We start from the raw sequence: 16,197 nt of genomic DNA, 5'->3' as shown, positions 1-16,197 counted from the left end.
AGGAGCTGAAAGGACAGGCTCAAATTTTTTTTGTTGTATTATCTAATGTTAATCGCGCACATATAACTTTACTGTGTTCTTCTGAAGAGGTTCCACCGCCCAATGTGAAGTTCCGCCACGTGCCAGCCAATGAGTTCTGTTCTCCCACCGGTGACATCTGTAATCGATCTGGCGTCGTGTAGATCGCATGAGGGAGAGATCGCATGCAGGTCTTGTCGAGGTTGGCGGGAAGAGGAGAGGCTGAGGCGCGCTTTGACAGGGTCGTCGCCTGTAGCAACCCGTGGTGGTGGCTTTTTGGTTTGAACAAGACTTTGGGTCTAGTGTGGGAAAATCTCCGAGGAACAATAAGGCTTGATTCGAATTGAAGTCGAGGGGTCGAGAAGGCGTGTACGTGAGGAAATGTATAGTGTAGGAAAATAGAAAATGAAAATGATGGGCGGATCGATCTAAGAGGGCTGGAGGGGAATGCTTAGATGTGTCCGTCGAGCAAGCCAGCTTTGTGTGATGTGCACAAGGACTGCCACAGAGGTTGCCTCCCGAGTTCCATGAAACATTGCCGGCCCAGCACCATTCCCTATTTATTAACTCTCCGGATCCGAATCATCGGGGCCGAAACTGGCACGTGCATCCGGACGAAGTGGGTCCTTTCGGTACCAGTATCCACCTAATCGGTGTAAGCAGCGGAGAGCCTTGCCCAAGACTCCTGGTCAGATCCGGGTACAAGTTGGCGGAGGATTTGCAGTCTTATGGTTGGTTGAGTTCTGGTAGGGGCACTTGTTAGTTTGTGTCAGTCATTTCAGCAGCATGTGCACGCACTTGGTGGGGTGTTGTCAACAGGCATGTTCTTCCGATATTCCAGACTTAAGAGGTGTTTACGAATCTTTTAATGCATTTCAGCCCTTGACCTTGGACATGATGTCGTCAATGTTGCGGGCTGCCTCGGTGCGATGCTTGGCCACGGACTCGTCTGCCGAGGTAGAGGCGCGAGAAAGCATGGTCTTGGGGCCGTTTTTGTCGTCGAGGAAGGACTGGATGCGGTGTTAACAGTTGGAGTTGCTGGTCTTGCTGGACTTGAGCTGCGGTCCGAAGGGGTGGGGTGTCCCTTGATTTAAACGAATACTAGCTATGCTGGGGAGAAGGAAAAGGGAAAAATGTCAGGCGCGGCGTTTGGGTAGGTGTGTGAAGTGGGATAGGGCGGGTTATATACCCGTTGACAGTAGCTCGGTTTGAGGCTGGGTACATGGCGACAACTTATACTGAGGTGCGCTGTGGTTTTCGGCTCGTCGATCTATGTTTCAATAAATGGTAATAGGTAGTAGAACCGAACGAAAGACAGTATTCGAATGAATAAGTTGCATAGTCGTTTAGTTACCAGAATATTGGGGAGTCCACCGCCTTTATAAGATTAAAGATTTCGAGTAAGCATTTGGTGGCTAAAGGTCGCAACCCGCAAAGAACGTCAGAATGGCAGGCTTCCAATCCTCGCGGACTATTCACAAAAGTTGAGCATCTCACGCTGATAAAGTAAAGTTCAAGGCCAATCAAATTCGCGGCCTGCGGCACCGTACATAATGATGTTGTACAACCTCAGGCGACACACACACACACACACACACACATGGCTCTCATTTCCACCCTGCAACCCTAGCAGGGCTGCAGAGATTTCCGAGAAATAGAGGGGAAGAAGCAAAGCGGGCGAGTACCAGTAAGTACACGCCGCAGTTTGCATGTACTGACTTAGAAGCAATGAGAGCTCCCCATATCCTATAGTACAGCTGAAAATTCCTACAAAACTCAGTGCTAGTTTCTGCATTTTGAAGAAGATCTAGCTTCATTCATGTCTGTCCACTGGCTATATTCAAGGATTAGGTGGAATTACAAGATGTTCGAGTACATAGATTCAAGTATCGGCACTATTCCACCTGGCGACGGTGTCGTCAAGCATGATTTCCGTTTTCTGTTCCTCCGCGAGTAACGCGACATCTGATTGGCCGGACGCCGCAGTCCTGCCACAGGCTTTCTTACACAGCCATCAACCCGTTCCAGATGTGTCGAATGAAGTACGTACTTGACTACCTGTTGGTCCGAGTTAGGAGGCTGTCCCACAATCGTGGAATGAAATTCGCATGTCCAGGCGGACCTACGGGCCCGGTCGATGGAGTGGGCCCGCGGCGGAGTGATGGGGTGAGTTTCTCGAATCGCACGGATCCTTCTTCCATATCCAAATTTCGTTGTAAGCCATCACCAAATCAAACGAAGCCCTCATCTGCTTGCTGAGAGATATCGCATGCGCGCTTTGACCAAACTCGCGTTAATGCTTAAGGAAAGTGAGGCATAACTCTAGAAATATTGTCACACTAGGTACCTTATCTACCTTTGACAAGAAGCCGTTTCCTCCTTCTGCTTGATCATGGCATACCACAAGACTCATGGACCATGTTGCGGTGCCGCAGGCACTACGGCGTCCATGCTCATCAAAAGGTACGCATTACCTACGTATTGCGGTATTGCGCGTGCGAAGATCGCAAAACCGGCACTCCCCAATCATGTGGAAAGAGTAGGAAAAAAGAAAGAATGGAAGCGGGTGGTAACAATTAGCTCTGGGCTGAGCAGTGAAAAGAGAGGCTCTAGGTGCCGAGCTGCAATGAGCAAGGTAGTCCGATTTGCCAGGAGGCAGCTGCGCTAAGCCGAAAGCTTCGAACAGTCACCAGTACAACCCATTTGCCTGTGACCTCGGGCTTCTGAATGCGCATCAGCTGTACTCTATATGTAGTACCTAGGTACTTGAGTTTGCCGGCACACGCCACACTTTCTTCAGGTACCGTTCAACATCCGACGTTTGTTTCGGGAGCTCGAGCTCATACTATCAAAAGACGGAGCTCCGAAAAGCGGGTCTGTTCCGGTAGACGCCGGGGCAAGTCTCCGGATAGGTTGAACGCCGCTCCACCGATTGCTTGAAGCGCCTGGCCGAGCACTTTGTCGTTAGGCAGACCATGTGAATTGAGACTTCCAGTCTGGGTTATTATGTCAGGATCCCCACACCTAAGGTATTTGTGTAGTGTTCTTTGCGCACATACATTCAATCTTTGTAAGTGCTTGTGTTTGCAGACAAAGCCAAATTTCGACGAATCACGCATTTCATTTTTCGACCTTCGAAATGACGTTTTCAATCTTATCGTTCTTCTTCCCGTGGTGCTTCTCGATGGATTTCTTAGACGACCCCATCATATGAGGCAGCATCGGGTTGGGGCATTCGTCATCTCGTGCAAAAAGGCGAAGTCGTTCTCTTTGAAGGCGCAACATTTCTCTAGCGTCGGTGTTTTTGCGGCTCGGGGTTGAAGTGTCACTATATAAGACCAGGTTAGATTGATTATGTCAAGATGTTTGGGAAGCTCGAGGGTGCTTTGGGAGAGGATGAATAAATAATCAAGTTGTACCCGTGGACAATGGACTTGTTCGAATCTGAAGTCATCACGGCTGTTTCGATACTCAACAGTTCTGAGCTATCGGGAAATGAGTGTTCAGTTTCGATGTGATTACGAAAGGCTTCTAGAAGATTCAGAGCCTAGAACAGTGATGATATTCAAAGCGAACATATTGAAACCAAGACGGGATTATGAGATATTTGTATGATTCTGTACTCTTTGAAAAGACTATTGGAGGTGAGGTGGTTCTTGATTTACCTCCGATGGCCATATGGTCCGAATCCCGGAAAGAAGAGCTGTACCCAATGAGCGTTGCGCCATTGGGGGCCGCAGAATCAGACTATCATCGGTACGTACCCTCCGGCATGTACTATGTACCAACACGAATACACGGGCGCAGGCAGCCCAGTTTAGTCGGTGGTTCGCCAGTTCGCCAGTTCGAATACCCCCGACTTCCCGGTTTTTTTTTGTCGCCCCAGCCTTCAACTGACCTCCTTCCCTATTGATTTCTTCTTCCCCCTACCATGCGCATCACAAGTCATGTGATACTTACAACTTTCTCTTCTCATCTGAAGACCCCACCAAAACCAACGTTTCCACCCACCGGAAATAACAACAGTAAAGGAAGACTCCCGAGCCCCAAGAACGATGGTCAAGGGTCTATCCGCGTCTCAACGGTGGATTATGTAGAATTGCGAAAGCTCTGGTACTGCTGTACATGTCTCAACGTTGACTCTGAGTAGTAATAATTCCTTATGTCAAACACAAGGCCTTTTGACATTACTCGAGCTTACCTGTCACCCTGAATCCAAGTACGTGCACTTGTTGTGGTGTTTCTGACAAGCTCCCACGATAAATAGACGTGAGACCTTGAGAGAGGCGATTCGCACAGAGCATACTATCTGTTCCTAGTAGCCAACCGGATATAATAAATCTGATTCAAAAGATCCCGTCAGTAAATTTATATCCGCCCGCATGATAGCATCAGCGAATGGTCCCTACCTCAGCCCAGTCACGCAGTATAGCATTTGTGGACAGCCACAGATACATGCACTCAGCCCATGGGTTCGGATTTCGCCCAGATTCTCCACGAATGCTGAAGTCTTTTCGTGGTGTTCTATGCACATGATAGAAATACGATTTGAATATGATCTCCCCTCGCAACATCTAAGGAGATTACCGAGTCATGATTGATGGGGTGCCAAATGAAGTCCAATGCACGAAATAGTGACACTTGCGAGATTTACTATGTATTTAGGCCTTGTGCATCGTTGCATATTTCCTTTGTAAATTTGGCTATTCGTAATTGACTTTCTATGTTGTGCTAGAATTCCTCACAGCTGAATTCGTCCCACTACGAGGTGCTGTCGAAGTGCTGCTTAACAGCTCCTGCTTGTAGACTGTTGGCTCGTATTCTGCCCTCTTCCACTGTTCGAGGATGCACCGGAACCTGGGTTGCGAGGGCTTGCAATGCAAGAACGCTTATCGATGAACACACTCCATCGGATAAATAGAGAACATGAAGTACGATGGGTGCAAAGCGTCATCCATTGTTCAGCTACCTGCCGTCCTTGAGGACGGGAGTTTACTATGGACTCGGGGTGGGACGTGCTGCTCTGACATAAGGCAGCCAACCCTGCATCTACCCGCCGTCGGGACGTTGCCTGACCCCACTAACCCTCCACCATATGGACGAATATGGGCAACCTGGAAACGTTGTCGTCGAACATGTGCGCCTTTCCCGGTAGGTACATTTACTCGAGTCTAGTTCCTTGGGACGCCAATGTATCCTCAGTTGACCCGGTGCTTCGGGTCATGTATTCCAGGAACAACACCGTTGCATGTCTGACCCCACGCCATGCTTGTCTTGCCTTGGAGATCTACTGCGGCGTTTTTCGACTGGTCAAAGGTTTGATCGTTGATGGCATGGAACACTGGTTTGACAGCGAGATAAATAGAGCACAAGCTTCCCTCGTCCGGATGGAAACCGCAATCTGCGTGATCTGTTCAATGAGGCCGGCCTGTTAGCAACTCTGCTGCCACGTCGCGTCTAGAACCATACCCGTAAAATGAACAGTATGCCAATGTTCATCCAATAGCTTTACAAGTCTCCGGTCTGCTTTCACCGCTCAAAATTGGCCATGATCCTGTTGATATTCTGGCTTGCTTTGGCTCGATGTTCGGCTACAGACGTCGCAGCCACGGTCGTCATAGATGGCATCAGTGTATTAAGACCCTTGTCGCTGATGAAGAACTGGAGCCGTGCTGTGTTTGTATGATTAATAACACGTTCGATCCGAGGTCGATTGGGGGTTCCCGAGGCGTCCCTGTCAAACTTAAGTGAGCTTAGGCTCTCGGTAACAGTGGGTCATAAGCATCTAGGTGCGCCGTACCCGTTCACGATCGCGCTATTGGAGACGCTGTCCATAGTGGTGGATTGAACCGATGAGCGCGCCTCGCACCTGACGGGGGGGGGGTCTGATATGTTGACTTGACTGCCATCCGGTGACAGCAATGTTGTTGGAACTGAAGCTTCAACGGCCAGAACTTGGTGGCTGTGAAACATTGTCTTCTCAAATTCATATATACAAGAGACGTTCGTCCCGAGAGTATGAGGGTATCGAAAGACAAACGAATTGGGAGGTTTCTGGTTGCCCTCTTTTCCGTTTTGGGAAGAAGGTGTATTTATGTGTACTTGCACGCTCCTTGAATTGGTTCGCATGGTTCGCCAGAATGCATTTGGCCCTGTCTGATCGATTCGCAATAGGTTTTTGATCTCACGCGCCCGCCAGCATCTACGCATGGATCTGGAAGTAGTGGTTCGCCATCGTTCGCAAAATTGTACAACAGGCCCGGAGATTTTATTGAGGATCCGACAAGAGCGGCCGGGTTCCCCGATACCTTGAGACTCGGGGCCGGGAGTTTATGTGCGACCGTCACTTCCGGAGCCCGGTCTCATTCCGGCTTCAATCACAGCAGGCGTTGCGCTTTGCGAGATCACCCATAGCTCTCAAGGCTTCACGCCAATTTACGTGTTTCCTGTGGGTTGCTGAAGAGCTCCTTCGCGATGGAGTCATCCAGAATAGCAGCCTTTGTTCCATTCACAGAAGTTCTCACTCAAGACGATAATTTGTTCCACACAGCATCGACATGAATTATTTGGAGCGTTTGTTGACAATGGATGGCAAGATATGATGTATGTTCATCTGAAGATGCCTGAGTGGCAGCGCAAACCACCAAGTGTTGTTCTAAATATCTACAAAGCTGCCAGGTTCGCATCCCAATTCAAGACTTGTGTTATGACTGCAGTATATCGGCTTAGAGTCGACGGAATGCTTTGCAAATAGACGAGGGACTCATTCATCAATTGGAGGTCGATTCGTATAAGTCCCCCACCTCCGCTGAAGCAATCTCGCCCCATCTCATTCTCCACAAACACGAGAAAACCCTCACGAGCTTATGACAGGACCTTGAGGTTAATCCATCACTGTCGAGCAGCAGTTGAGAGCATCTTCGCCGCCTTCGTGTCTGGGATCATGGGGAGATTCTTACAAATCTTTTGACTCTCCAGTATCAAACCCGACATATTCTGTTCAAGATATATAGGAGGGGGCCATGCTTCTTCAACGAACGAAGCTGATGCCGTGGAACTCCTCGTCCTGATAGGTGCTCCTGTAATTCCCTGAATCTGAGGCACATCTTTCTTCTGATGGTTCGCAAGAAGCTTGTAAGGCGTGCAAGCATGTTGTCAGAGAAGGCAGCAGTCGAATAATTGTAAATTTACTGTTCGAGCGGCACAGCGGCACAGCGGCACACTGAAATAATTGGTAGCTAGGCAGAGACCATAGAACAGCCACTCGTCCTGAGGCCTTCTTGATTTACAAGGCTCGTGGCGATGATGGACCGCTTCACTTCCATCGAGAACGTTTGACGTGTCCGTTCGCTTCACTTTGGGTAGGAGAGCTTGCGTGTTTTATCGCCCCATTCTCAGCAACTTGATCATCCGCGTCATCACCAGACCAATAGTGGTGCTCGCGTGGCATAATTTTTCGGTGAATATGCTACAGAAAGCTTGCAGTAATTTGTCAAACGGCAGCAATGTCGCAGGCATCAATCAGTCTTGGTCTTTGCCTAGAAAGTCCAAAAACCCCTATCCCAAACTGGGCGACGTTGGTGTTACACAAGCCCGTTTACTCTCACCGCTCCTTGAAAGCAGCAATTGCACTGGCCGATGGTATAGATCAGGCAGTCCTGCGGCACTTTTTCTGGTTCGCCAAATGCTGTTTGGGGCTTGGGGACTTCGCCGTCTCCCCTTCCTACTCTTTTCCTGTTCTGGGTGGAGTTATGAGCACTAAGTCTGGCCATGCTTGGCTTTTCGGGTTGTAAGGGTCTCTCACGTGGTCTTCTGAAGGATTCTCTCAACGAATAAGTTAAGCGTAGTCCATTGCTTCGTGTTTCCCTCTTCCTACTTGTCTCTGCATCAAAACAATCCATCCTCAACATGCTCATCGGCTCGCCGCACCTCAATTATCCGCAGCTCGTAGTCTCTGGGCGACTTAACTTGGCAACAACCTCTCTCTTGTTACCATATCCCTTAATAGAATGGTAAACGCGCATGTCTAGGCGTCCTGGAATCCTCTCCTAAACGACAGATTGGTGAACAGAGGCGGCGCAGGCACATTGAAACTTCCATCATTCGACATTCACTTCTGATACGAGCGCGCTCATGGCCTACTCCCGTCAACCAACGACTGAACTACGACGAGCTGAGAACAATTTCATGGCCACACCTCAGACGAGGAGGCCTTTCGCCCGAAGAGCCGGCTGTTGCTACCTGACGAGTCGATGTCTTGCGGCCGAAAGTTGGTCGGGCTGAGATCTATCAAAACGCAGGACGATATGAATGAACCGCGAGGGAAGCAATATGACGGACTTGCCATGCACCAGCTCGTTTCTCTCGCCTCGATTCCGATGACGATCCCCGAAGTTGTTCGTCATACTTCTCCGCCTGCCTTATCGTAACAGGATGAAAATTGGCCTCTCGACTGTCACAACGTGGAAATACTTTGGGTCCAAAGGAGACTATTATCGTTGTCACCTCGCACCACATCCGAAGACTGAGGCAAAACTGATTTTCTAAACCGACTACGACCTTTCGGGAGGAATTCTTGCCTCGTACTACTTACATCATTTAGCAGCATGCTAGGTAGATTCGCACGCTGTCTTGCCAGTTCTGGTTGCTTCTCCCCGTGATCAGAACTCACAGGATATCTTTGCCTGCATTGACGTTGCCAGATTGAGTTGCTGGCATGATCCATCTACCATATCACCACTACCTTGCAGCGAGTTGCTTAACAACTACAACTGAACATGGGAGGCTAAATGCTTCAATGACGCCAGTCATAATAACGGCGGCTGTAGCAGAGCAAAGCATCCATCTTTGACGTCTATGAGCTCTCCTAGAGCTTCATCATGCTAACGCCCAACTTCTTTCACTTTTCCAAAAAGTCCGTGGACGCATTACCGCTCGCTGATTCATCATTGTCCGTAGCCACCTCGAGTATGATAGTAAGGGTATTTATGAAATGAAGCTATTCCGACTTCTCAGAATATGTAGTCCCGATCAGAATGGGACGGATTGAAAATAGGTCTTGCATAGACACACTCTCTCAGGAGGGCACTGCAACATCTTCCTCGTCCTTCTTCTCCGGCTTCCTACCCCAGGCAGCGTACCTATAGGTGTCATTAGCTAGGCTCGAATAAGAATATCCGTGTTCACCTACACGTCGTAGTATGCGTGGACTCCAATCTTCTTGTGCTCGTTTCTCACTTCGATAATGAAGACTGTCGCCTCCTCTTTGGTCTAATTAAGAACGCGAGTGAAAAGAGCCATCGAAGCTGCCTCAATGCCCGAGCCAGCGGATGCTTGAGCCCACGAACCCAGCTCCTTGAGCTTTGGGTCCTTGGGCCAAGGGTTGTAAGGCCAAATCGCCTTCTTCTCCTCGATGTCGACGAAGGCTGCATCCTCCAACATCTGCTTGAAGCTGGCAGCGACGTTGACCGGGCGTCCCATCGTTGCGGCCGCCTCCATAACCAACTTCGTCCACTTGTAGGGCTTGAAGTCGTCGGTCATCGTATCGTCTCGACACATGAGTGGGAACATGTTGTCCTGAAGCTCAAGATAGCCGCCAGGCTCAAGACGTCTACATTCACTATGCATCAGTATCGAGGGCCAGTTGATTGAAACGTGTTACTCACTCAAAAGCCTTCTCGATCATGCCTGGCTAATCAGAAAAGCTCGCAATCATGTTTCTGACAAAGATGAGGTCGAACGGCTCCGACCAAAGCCACTCTTTCTCAACATCGTCAACCTCAAATGAGCAATTAGGAGGTACGCTACAGTAATGAATTTAGCTGAGGTATTGCTTTGAATCAGTGTGAAACTCACAAGCTGGGTTGAATCGGACTAAGGTCGACACCGAGTACCTAGGGAAAGTCAACGACTGCAACCGCATCTGGCGTCTCATTAGGTATTACTATAGCTTCAGCGTGATCGTCCGCTACATCCACATTAGCCACCGTTACTACGACGGAGGAGAACTGACTAACCATAGTCTAGAGCCCAGACACCAGTTCCAGTCCCGATGTCTAGCACTCGTTTGGCACCAGCATTCTTGGGGCAGTTGCAGAGTTTGTTGTCCCATGTAAGTAGCCACAGGTTATGGGTGAGATCTGACGATAGATGAGCTTGATTCAAGAAATGCATCTGGGGTTAGGCTTGCTTACCTAGTCTGTCTTGCTCTCGCTTGAAGTTGACCGACCGTTAGAAATAAGCTGATAGTTGGAAAACATGGACTGTTACCTCGTCATTGGGAAGAAGATATTCTACTCAATATTGATACCAGGCTAGCCTTCGCAAAACGCACTGATTCACAGGGCAACTTACTCCCATCGCTGAGCCGATGATAGGTACGACCATTTCCTCGGCGGTAATCGAGGATGCTGGACCTCAGAGAAGCCAGGGAGTCATCAATAGACTGCACGATGTCAGCCCGGGCCCAAGGATCAAATAGTCGGAGAGTTGCGACTCACCGAGCCATCGATAGAGGATGCGCCATCATCAATATCAGGTTCCTAGACTTCATGTCAGCCACAACCTGCTACCCTATAGATGATGAGCACAGAAGGCTGTGACTGAATCCTTACCGCAGTTATTACTGGCTGTTGTGCCTGATCAGCCATCATGCAATGTCGTCCCAAGAATAATTCGAGGAAATATGGGTGAAAGTGACGAGAAAGAACAGAACGATGAGTACGAAAGAGTCCCAAGTGAGGGGCAAAGGGCTGGGTAAATATAATCTCGCGTCCTTCCTTAACGAGAGGGCCCCTGGTCGTGTTCTCCATGTTGATGCATCGTCCCCCGCTTACATTCCTCTGTTGGTTTGCAGAACTGTGTTTGTTTACTTTTGATTGGATTTTACCATAATTATCATCTCATGCATGCATATGCAAGGTGCCCGGAACCATCATCCAGCGTCCCGTGGTGGACAGTAAGTCGAAATACGGCAACACAGCGCCGAGTCCATGGGTCCCTGGTTGCGCAAGTGACGAGATATCACACCGGTTACGATATCTCCAGTGTCACAAACGGATATGCTCAACAGTGAAACAGATGTCAAAGGTTCCTTGTCTTTTTTGGAAAGGCACACAGCTGCATCATAGAGATATTGTCAAATAAGGACATCAATTGAAGGAGGAGATTGCCAAGTATCATGCATACTCCGTCTACTTTTCTGCGGGTTTCCGACCCCAGACTGCATAGCTAGAGAATTTTCAGTCAACGCTCCCACTAAAAGATCCAGTAATTGACTTACACATCGAAGTAGGCGTGGATATTCTGTTGCTTCAACTCCTCCCTCGCTTCGGCACAGAACACCAAGGTTTCCTCCTTAGTCCAACCAAGAACGCGCGTGAATAGAGCAAGCGAGAGGGCCTCGAGGCTCTCTAGTGTGATGGATCGACACCAAGTCCCCAACTCATGCTCTTTAGTGCCCTTCTCCGGCCAAGATCCGAGAGGCAAGATCCCCTTCTTCTCCTGCACGTCCACGAATCCAGCATCCTCGAGCATCTGTTTGAACTTCGGGCCGTCGTTGAGCGGCTGTCCGACGATTTCCGTAGCCTCGACTAAGAGCTTAGACCACTTGTACATGCTCGAGTCATCTGTCATTGTCCCATCAGTGCACCGCAACGGGAACACATTATCTTGCATCTCAAGGTATCCGCCGACTTCCAGGTTCCTGCGTTGGCGCATGTGTTAGTTTCTTGGAAGCTCTGTGTATAAGGCTGAATGGATTTGATTCGTCAACCCACTCAAATGCTTTGGCGACAAAGTCAGTACGGCTCTTGAAGGATCCATTCATTGACCTGGCAAAGATGAAGTCAAATGCCTCTGACCAAGTCCACTCCTTCTCAACATCATCAACCTCGAACTGACAGTTGGGCGGCACACTGTCTGAGTCAGTTTACTGAGCCTGTATGCGATAGCTCAAGATCTACTGACAAGCTTGGTTGAATTGGGCTCAGGTCAACGCCAGTAACCTGCAGATGCACCCATTAGAAGGATTAAAGATATGAGCAGTGAAGATGAAGTAGACGCACAGATGCGTCTTCGTTTTCATCCGCTTTTGCACAAACGTCAGTACTGTAGCATCGGATGGGGGTAAGCGAGTGGACACACCGTAGTCCATAGCCCAGATACCAGTTCCAGTTCCGATATCCAGAACCCTAGCTCCCTTTTTCTTGGGGCTGTTGCATAACTTTCCGTCGTAGGTTAGCTTCCAAAGATGATGCGAGAAGTCTGCTCGATTGGTTAGAAGCAACAAAAGGCATCTTTATTTTGAGAACGAACCAAGGCGATCTTGTTCCATCTACATCATAAGTTAGCAACCACAAATGCCTCAATCATTATGATGCAGCTGGTAGCATACCACATCGTTGGGCATGTAGTATTCTAAATTGAATAATTAGTCATGACGTATTATCAAGAGTTTTAGATTACTCACTGCCATCGCTGACCCTGTGATATGTCCTACCATTCTCCCTTCGGTAGTCCAGAATGCTAGATCGCAAAGAAGCTAGCGAGTCTTCACGCTCCTACCAAATGTGAGCCAAAAAGATGCAGTTAGAAATGGTCTGGGAAGTTTACAGAGTCGCTCACTGAGGAGGCATCCTCGTCAGTCGGAACATCCTGTCAGTGCAATTAGTATTTGCTTCTTGCATAGAAGAGAAGACGTAGCGCTCACCTCGACCTGTTGTGTTGCATTCTCGGCCATTTCTCCTTGGTTCTGTCTGATCAAGGCGGACTTCGCAAAAATTGGATAGGTTGCGTGGCGGGTAACAGGAAAGATGAGGGGAAAGAAAGGAAGTTGGAAGTTGGATGTTGTGTCGTAACGTTGGTCCCGAGGTAACAACACCCTCATTTTGTACTTCCAACAACCAACCGCCAGACCCGCCTGCAGGTGCTTCCAGATTCTTTTTCTTACTCCATGATTGGCTTACCCTGTTTTCGTAAAACTTCGTCTGCATATTGGCGAGCTTCTCGACAAGGATCAAGAAAGTGAGTCCCATAACTCGTGGGATTGGATTCCCGTCACTTTAACAAAAACTGTACCTGTGACTGACCTGCCCCTGCCAATACACTGATTTATTTGCAAGAATCTTTTTGAACTTCTAATGGTTCTTGCCGCCGGTTGTAATATCGTAATATCTGGACTTCAACAGTCGCCTTCACACAGTTCACAGCGATTTATATTTGTGGCTGCCTTGGTTTGGAACAAGACTCCAGGTAGCATTATGACGAAGGGGAAAACTATGCCATGCCACGTCTATCTAGCTACTCTTTGCCTCTGCTTTTTTTCCAGGCTTCCGACCCCAAGCAGCGTACCTAATCAAAGTGGTTAGCTAACCCGGATTTTACGGGCAAATGTCATTCGGTCACTACTTACGCATTGAAGTAGCCGTGAACGGTCTGCTGTGTCAATTCCTCTCTAACCCCTGCGCAGAACGCCACGACCTCATCTTGAGTCCAGCCAAAACCGCGCGTGAACAAGGCCATGCAAATCGGCTCAAGGCCTTCTTCCATGGTGCCCGCTCGGCAGCAGTTCCCCAGCTCCCTCTGTTTCGAATTGTTTTGCTGCCATGGGCTAATAGGCCATTTCTCTTGGCGTCCCTGGACATCTTCAAATCCGGCATCCTCGAGTAACTGCTTGAAGGTAGGCGCAACAGTCATTGACTTCCCCACAATGTTCGTGGCTTCAATGACGAGCTGAGTCCACTTCAGGACTTTAGGATCTGCGGGCATGGAACCATCATCGCAGAAGATGGGAAACTCGTTGTCTTGGATCTCAAGATACCCTCCCGGTTCCAGGTTGCTTGGAGTTGTCATGAGCTAAAGCAGAACCCCACTCATACACTGGAAAGGAGCACTTACTCGTAGGCTTGCTTGATAGTGTCGGACCAGCTTTTGAAACTTCCAACCATTGATCTGATCAATATGAAGTCGAATAGCTCCGTCCAAGTCCATTATTTTTCAAGATCATCGATTTCGAAGCGGCAATTGGGCGAAACGCTGTCGAGAACGGTCAAAACATGGACCCCTTCATGCCGCCAGCGAAGAGAACTACTCACAAGGCGGGTTGGATAGGGCTCAGATCAACACCAATAACCTGACATGCCTCGTCGATGAAACTAAGTATGTCAGGAAGATGTCATTTTGACGTACGATTGCTTCAGGGTGAGCGTCCGCTGTTGAACCGTCAGCAACTGAACTTCAGACATCGTGTCAAGGTATTCTCAGGCCAATCCACTCACCATAATCAAGGGCCCAGATGCCCGTCCCAGTTCCAACATCCAAAACTCGCCTGGCACCCTTAACTTTGGGGCAGTTGCATAGATTTCCGTCCCATGTAAGTATCCATAAAAGGTTGGCGAAATCTGTGTTGGGTTGTTGGCTTGCGCGTCCAAAATCTAGGAAGTCGGCTAGCACGTACCTAAACGGTCTTTTTCCGTCTGCATTGTGCGATTTAGTAAGTCAGGACGACTCCAAGAGATACACACAATTCCTCACCTCATCGTTAGGAAGATAGTACTCTGTTTGATGGTCTCAGTAATCACTTATCAGAGTTAACGATCAAGACAAACTTACTCCCATCACTGACTCTGGTACGTGCGTCCGTTTTCCCTCCGATAGTCAAGAATACTCGACCGCAATGTAACCAGGGAATCAACGATAGACTGTTTGTTGTCAATATTGTGGAAGTCACCCATCTTTGCATGAAATACTGACACTGTCACCTATAGTTGAGGCACCGTCGGTGTCTCGAGGGTCCTGCGTGTCATGTTAGTCCGAACTATGCTTCAGAATTTCTTCCAAGGTTGGGATTATTACGTTGGCTGGAACGTTGCCTGTAGTTTCGGCCATGCTCTGCTTATAGATTGTGTATCTTGCATATGTCGTTTCGAATAAGAGATTGGCTTTGGAGAACAGGATCAAGATTGGGGGGGAAGACGGCGTTAAATGCTGTTCCCTGGTCGAAGCTGTTGGGAGTGACGTGACCTCCTTCTGCATTCTCACGCACATACGGCGTATGCGACAGCAACCCGACTTGTTGGTTGCTCGAATCTCATATTGATCAAGCGATTGGACTGAATATCGTTCATCAACCCATCCGTGCATACACCGGCCTGGACCGCCGGTCTTTGAGCCTAATCTGGCCGGAACAGCGGAGATACAGCCGGTCTTTGGAGAATTGTACTTGGCAAGATGCAAGGTGATATGGATTCATTCGAGGTTGATATTAACTGCCCAATTCGAAAAGTAGCTGGGCCCATGGGCAGAAGAGCGTGCATGCGCTCCAAATCACCTCTGTCCTTTCGAGACGCAGCCCTGTATCCATCTGTCACTACAAACATCACAAACGAACGTGTGTCTTTGCTTGAAACAGCAGAAGCCAAGGTAAGAAACAACGAAGCAAAGTTGAGTTTTAGATCAATTGGAGACTAGAATAGCCCAAAGCCTCTACTCTTCTAAAGTGACACCTTCTCCTCCGTCCTCATGGCTGGATATATCTTTACACGTGCAGATCCACCTGCAGCTCGCATTTCTGACTCTTAGAAAAGATGTTCCGCGCTTCTTCGATATCAAATGCGTGAGCAGCGATCTAGGTGAAACGCTTTGTCTGAAACGATTGAAGCTTCCCGCTTCAGCACTTGTGCTAGTAGCCCGACTTCAGCTACTCTTGTCGTTTACTCCAGTGGAGCTGATCTTGTCGGTTGGTGAGTTGGTTGAATCGTCTGACTTGACTTTCGTAAAGCTCTGCTGGAAGGACTTGATGGCTCCGGTAGCACGACCTTTGTGGTGATTGATGGCAGACTTCAAGTCCCGAGGATTGTGGGAGAGAGGTACGAGGATGTTGCCGTCTTGGGGGTGTTCCTGCTCAAAACGAGCCAGCTGGGGTTGTCGAGGTATGAAGTTATCAAGAGAGTTGACTTGAGTATGGGTGGAAACCCTGTGTTTGAATCAATGTTAATACAGTCTTCTCAACGGGTAGAGAAGAACTTTTAACGTACCCCCCCGCCCCCGTGATCAGGGCTAGAACCAGGAGAAGACATGGCCGCTGTTCAGAGCAACAAATAAGATTGCTCGTTGAAGTAGTTACATTGAAACTCAGTGATCCTGACTTTCTGGAACAATATCCTCCACGATACTGGTGAG

The 16,197-nt window shown here is 48.8% G+C and overlaps 6 protein-coding genes across 6 annotated transcripts; all 6 read right to left on the bottom strand.

Moving 5' to 3' along the window:
- Positions 1–893: 893 nt before the first annotated feature.
- On the bottom strand, positions 894–1,813 carry BDP81DRAFT_391772 (uncharacterized protein; the record flags this gene model as incomplete). The annotated part of the gene is made up of 2 exons (XM_060587586.1): positions 894–1,028; positions 1,790–1,813. 2 exons carry the CDS (start codon positions 1,811–1,813, stop codon positions 894–896), a joined length of 159 nt encoding a protein of 52 aa, XP_060448308.1.
- A 3,687-nt stretch (positions 1,814–5,500) lies between these two features.
- Positions 5,501–6,051, bottom strand: BDP81DRAFT_181946 (uncharacterized protein). The gene is made up of 2 exons (XM_060582295.1): positions 5,819–6,051; positions 5,501–5,752 (listed from the first exon to the last, which is right to left on the bottom strand). Exons 1-2 carry the CDS (start codon positions 5,989–5,991, stop codon positions 5,548–5,550), a joined length of 378 nt encoding a protein of 125 aa, XP_060448307.1. The 5' UTR covers positions 5,992–6,051; the 3' UTR covers positions 5,501–5,547.
- Positions 6,052–9,094: 3,043 nt separating this feature from the next.
- Positions 9,095–9,703, bottom strand: BDP81DRAFT_391771 (uncharacterized protein; the record flags this gene model as incomplete). Its single annotated transcript, XM_060587585.1, has 4 exons — positions 9,095–9,158; positions 9,209–9,281; positions 9,366–9,628; positions 9,684–9,703. The coding sequence occupies 4 exons, from the start codon at positions 9,701–9,703 to the stop codon at positions 9,095–9,097; spliced, it is 420 nt and encodes a 139-aa protein (XP_060448306.1).
- BDP81DRAFT_181881 (S-adenosyl-L-methionine-dependent methyltransferase) lies at positions 9,552–10,710 on the bottom strand. The gene is made up of 10 exons (XM_060582294.1): positions 10,632–10,710; positions 10,518–10,559; positions 10,372–10,462; positions 10,288–10,310; positions 10,212–10,230; positions 10,035–10,157; positions 9,963–9,985; positions 9,874–9,911; positions 9,684–9,821; positions 9,552–9,628 (listed from the first exon to the last, which is right to left on the bottom strand). Exons 1-9 carry the CDS (start codon positions 10,668–10,670, stop codon positions 9,710–9,712), a joined length of 510 nt encoding a protein of 169 aa, XP_060448305.1. The 5' UTR covers positions 10,671–10,710; the 3' UTR covers positions 9,552–9,628; positions 9,684–9,709.
- A 185-nt stretch (positions 10,711–10,895) lies between these two features.
- BDP81DRAFT_421677 (methyltransferase domain-containing protein) lies at positions 10,896–12,852 on the bottom strand. Its single transcript, XM_060589934.1, has 11 exons — positions 12,728–12,852; positions 12,631–12,672; positions 12,488–12,578; positions 12,413–12,435; positions 12,334–12,352; positions 12,163–12,282; positions 12,084–12,106; positions 11,986–12,023; positions 11,796–11,933; positions 11,300–11,722; positions 10,896–11,247 (listed from the first exon to the last, which is right to left on the bottom strand). The coding sequence occupies exons 1-11, from the start codon at positions 12,755–12,757 to the stop codon at positions 11,211–11,213; spliced, it is 984 nt and encodes a 327-aa protein (XP_060448304.1). The 5' UTR covers positions 12,758–12,852; the 3' UTR covers positions 10,896–11,210.
- Positions 12,853–13,154: 302 nt separating this feature from the next.
- Positions 13,155–14,750, bottom strand: BDP81DRAFT_447333 (uncharacterized protein; the record flags this gene model as incomplete). The annotated part of the gene is made up of 8 exons (XM_060592173.1): positions 13,155–13,191; positions 13,430–13,855; positions 13,915–13,968; positions 14,112–14,171; positions 14,206–14,228; positions 14,295–14,450; positions 14,551–14,573; positions 14,642–14,750. The coding sequence occupies 8 exons, from the start codon at positions 14,748–14,750 to the stop codon at positions 13,155–13,157; spliced, it is 888 nt and encodes a 295-aa protein (XP_060448303.1).
- Between the last annotated feature and the right edge of the window lie 1,447 nt (positions 14,751–16,197).

This window comes from Colletotrichum phormii (assembly GCF_030913505.1).
Source record: "Colletotrichum phormii strain CBS 102054 chromosome Unknown BDP81scaffold_5, whole genome shotgun sequence".
NCBI classification, from domain to species: domain Eukaryota; kingdom Fungi; phylum Ascomycota; class Sordariomycetes; order Glomerellales; family Glomerellaceae; genus Colletotrichum; species Colletotrichum phormii.
Note: the sequence above shows the minus strand (reverse complement) of the source record. Positions and strands in the feature narration are given on the sequence as shown.